The 4,156-nt window shown below is 30.3% G+C and overlaps 1 protein-coding gene across 1 annotated transcript; it reads left to right on the top strand.

Moving 5' to 3' along the window:
- Positions 1–527: 527 nt before the first annotated feature.
- LOC129304012 (zinc transporter 5-like) lies at positions 528–3,834 on the top strand. Its single transcript, XM_054943627.1, has 3 exons — positions 528–1,144; positions 1,261–1,410; positions 3,464–3,834. The coding sequence occupies exons 1-3, from the start codon at positions 557–559 to the stop codon at positions 3,767–3,769; spliced, it is 1,044 nt and encodes a 347-aa protein (XP_054799602.1). The 5' UTR covers positions 528–556; the 3' UTR covers positions 3,770–3,834.
- The last annotated feature ends 322 nt before the right edge of the window (positions 3,835–4,156 follow it).

Raw genomic sequence — 4,156 nt, 5'->3', positions numbered from 1 at the left:
ACACAATACTCGACTTCACAGCAAGTGAAAATCAAATTAATATGCCTCGGTTGATTTGGATTTCTTCCAGCCAAGAAAACATTAATTTATGTTATATTAAAAAAAAATACTTCATTTCCTAAAGTTTAGCATATTAGAATCGTCAACCTCAGTTTTCTTAACTCATTTCAAAACATTTCAGCATAACAGAGTATATTTATCCGCACATTCCCGTTGACATTTAGATAAACATACTTGAGCCAAATATCTTTGGGGTCCGTTCCTTGCCTCTTGGGTGCGTACTTAGGCTAAATATTTTATTAGTTCAGATATACAATACAACTCCTAATTATAATGTCGACATTTGATGACACTCATTGCGTATCACGAAATCGGAATTAAATATTCCAACTGTATTTCTCCCTCAAATACGATATTTTTAATTTAATTTGGTCAATAATCAAATCAACGACCAGATTTTTCTCACTCTTCAGCCTATAAAAACAACCCTAATTTTCTCTTACACCCACATGCATTATTAGCTTTTTCAGTTTCTTCTACATAATTTTCAAACTCCATGAGGAGATCAAGCACCAAAATTATCCAGTTCTTCATCCTTCTCGTTCTCGTTTTTCCATCCCTAGTTGTTTCTGAGTGCACATGTGAAGATGAAGAAGAAGATCGTGACAAAGACAAGGCTCTCAGGTACAAAATAGGAGCTATAGTTTCCATACTAGTTGCCAGTACGATCGGAGTTCTGATTCCGGTTTTCGGAAAGTTTGTCCCGGCGTTAAGTCCCGACAGGGGCATTTTCTTCCTGATCAAAGCCTTTGCCGCCGGCGTGATTTTAGCCACTGGATTCATTCACGTGCTTCCCGAGGCGTTTGAGCGCTTGACTTCTCCTTGCTTGAGCAATCATGTGTGGGAAGACTTTCCCTTCACTGGTTTTGTGGCTATGTGTACTGCCATGGGAACCCTAATGGTGGATGCTTTTGCCACTGCGTATTTCAAGAAACTTTATGCAGAGAAAGGGAAGATGGAAGCAAGAGGAGATGACGAGGAACGCATTGAACATGAAGGACATGTTCATCTTCATGCTCATGGAACACATGGACATTCACAGGGATCTAATTCTCTACTCCTTCGTCAAAAAGTCATATCACAGGTGAGTGTGCGTGTGTGTGTCATATCTATGAACATCATATGTGTCCGACCATTTTCTTTTTTTTTCGTTATGCTTTAATTGAATTATTGAATGAATATATTATAATATAATTGCAGGTATTAGAGCTGGGCATAATAGTGCATTCAGTGATCATAGGGATTTCTTTGGGAGCATCTCAAAGTCCAGAAACTATAAAGCCTCTATTTGCTGCTTTAACCTTTCATCAATTATTTGAGGGCATGGGCCTTGGAAGTAGTATCACACAGGTATGTTCAGTACTATCTTCAGTTTTCATTACTATGTATAATTGAATAAAAATAGAGATGTAAATATATCAGTAAAAAAAGAAATAATAAAGAAAAATTATGTTATCTTCATGGCTGTGTTGTTCTCCTTCAATTATTGAATAATAGTTGTATGTTTCCATGTGTTGTGATCGCAAGTCATATATAACAGCTAAATATTTCCAACCCGACGGCCATGTATTCAAATTGTATGATTATTTTTTTTTTGTTAAACATTGTTCTTATTAGTTTTAAATTTTAAATAATGCTATGAGCATTTTGTCAAGAATGCCGGCGCCTGTCTCTTCCATCCTTTCATTTAATTAATCTTGTTTTACTTCTAGATCTATCATTTTTCTATGCACCAAACAAATTTCACAATAAGATTCGTTTGTTTTGTAATTTTGTTTTCATATGAAAACATGATTTTGGGTCCGAGAATTCCAATCCATTAAGATCAACTTTTTTTTCCTTCTCCAATTATAATTCCATCCAAAATTTTGTTTTACTTACTCTCTCCAATCTTATTTATAATGTAGAGAGAATGATTTTTTTTTCCTCAAATTATATATGCTTGTCATTGACTTTTTATCACAAAATTTTCTCTTTATCCATTATTAAATGTTGATGAGATAGAGTGCATTATTAAAGTATTTATATCTAACAGGGAGTTACAAATTCATTAAATTTTTTGAGAGAGTTAATAAATTTTAAAATGGTGAAATATATTAGAAGTGATATAGAAATAGGATAAAAGAAATTACTACGTGAGAATCAAATTTCAAATTGTGTATTTGTGATCTCGGGACATTTACAACAGTTAATAATTACTTGGGAAAATTACCAAAAAATAATAATAATTTAGAAAAATTATAAATAAGAACTCCAAATATCTCCAAATAACCAATCAGGACCACAAGATTATGAAATGAAATTAAATTTCAAGACCATGATCCTCAATTTTGTAGTTTAAAAATAATATTTTGATTAAAATGTACCTCTCTAAATCACAACTTAAAATTTGTTAGTGCTGAAATCACTTTTAATTAGATTGAAAGGATTATGAAATTACTTTATTTGAGTTGGGAATGTTTTAATTCCTAAACTTACAATTGGCTAATTTAAAATTTATTAGTATTGAAATCACTTTAATTGGGTTGGAAATTTAGTTTAAGAGAGTTATGAAATAACTTTATTTGAGTTAGAAAAATTTTTACTCCCAAACTTACGAACTTATATAGTAACTAGATAGGGGCATTTTAGTCAAATTGTTTTTTAAAACTACCAAAAAAAGGAATATGGTTTTAAAATTCAATTTCATAATTTCGTGGTTTTGATTATTATTTTTCATATTCAGAGGTCCTTATTTATGATTTCCCTAATAACTATGCCATAAAAGGTGTGATTTTTTAATTCCTAAATGTTTTCTTTCGCCGGTTTTTTGAGAAAAGATTGACATGGAAAATTCTTCCAATAAAACCATGTCTTGGGCATTTTATACATCTCTTCCTAAATCAAAGTAAAAGAAATTTAATTTGAAGGGATAATAATGAAACTTTTTTTATTTCTCAAGTTTACCCCAATCATTAATATTTAACCCTTGAATTTTAATCTTTATTAATTAAGCCCCTAAAGTTTCATAATCATATACATTTAGCTCTTATAGTTTGAAGGAAAAACAATATTATCAGGACTAATTGTATATAGTTATGAAAATTTAGGGGCTTGATGGATAAAAATCAAACTTCAGTAACCAATTCAATATCTAAGATAAATAAACTTAAGAGATCAAAAATTTCATTATTCTAAACTAAAATAACATAGATCAAAATTAATCTATTTTTCTTGGTAGTGTAAATTAGAGTTTTTAGTCCAAACTAAGAAAAGTTACAATCATGTTGAATCATTTTAATGGAAATAAATATGAAACATCCAAGGAATGATCCGTCATTAGCTTGTATTATTGAAGACAAAAGTGTTTATTAAGATGTTAATAAATAAATTTCTTATTTATTGTTGCATTAATATATTGCAGGCTCAATTCAACAACAAAACTATAGCAACGATGGGACTTTTCTTTGCTCTGACAACTCCAATTGGAATAGCAATTGGAATAGGAATTACAAATGTGTATGATGAGAATAGTCAAACTGCTCTTATTGTTGAGGGCATTCTTGATGCTGCATCAGCTGGAATCTTAGTCTATATGGCACTTGTTGATTTTTTAGCTGCCGATTTCATGAGTGACAGAATGCAAAAACACATTCGTCTTTTGCTTGGAGCCTCTATTTCTTTACTGTTAGGTGCTGGTTTGATGTCTCTTTTAGCCAAGTGGGCTTGACACTTGTAATTTTTTCATGCCTTTCTTTTAATTAGTTGATGCATAGTGAAAACATTTACTATTTCCTTGTTACTATAAATTAGATTTTGTTTTTTATGTAGCATGTTTGAATCGAAGAAAATCATGTAAGCAAGAAAGAAAACAAAAGTGAAATTGTATTGAAATGATAATTAATTTATCTTTGTAAATTGCCATTATTTGTTGACAAAATATTTAATTTCTTCATTTAATTTCATACCAGGTCTTCATTTAGGTTATTTAATTTTAGAAAGTATTTTTTTTCAGTTTTCTAATTTTAATACCGTTAACTTTATCAATAAAAAATATCAATATTGAACTTTTAAATGTTGACAATACAAAACATTTTTCAAATAAATGTTGATATAA

The sequence above is a fragment of the Prosopis cineraria genome, unplaced genomic scaffold (assembly GCF_029017545.1).
Source record: "Prosopis cineraria cultivar Desert tree isolate PC_DT_omini unplaced genomic scaffold, ASM2901754v1 PC2, whole genome shotgun sequence".
Lineage (NCBI taxonomy): Eukaryota > Viridiplantae > Streptophyta > Magnoliopsida > Fabales > Fabaceae > Prosopis > Prosopis cineraria.
This window is presented reverse-complemented; position numbering and strand designations above follow the sequence as displayed.

Coding starts and splice junctions, on each gene's coding strand:
- LOC129304012 (XM_054943627.1), top strand. CDS start 557: ATGAGGAGATCAAGCACCAAAATTATCCAGTTCTTCATCCTTCTCGTT. Junction 1,145..1,260: donor GTCAAAAAGTCATATCACAG/GTGAGTGTGCGT, acceptor ATATAATTGCAG/GTATTAGAGCTGGGCATAAT. Junction 1,411..3,463: donor TTGGAAGTAGTATCACACAG/GTATGTTCAGTA, acceptor AATATATTGCAG/GCTCAATTCAACAACAAAAC.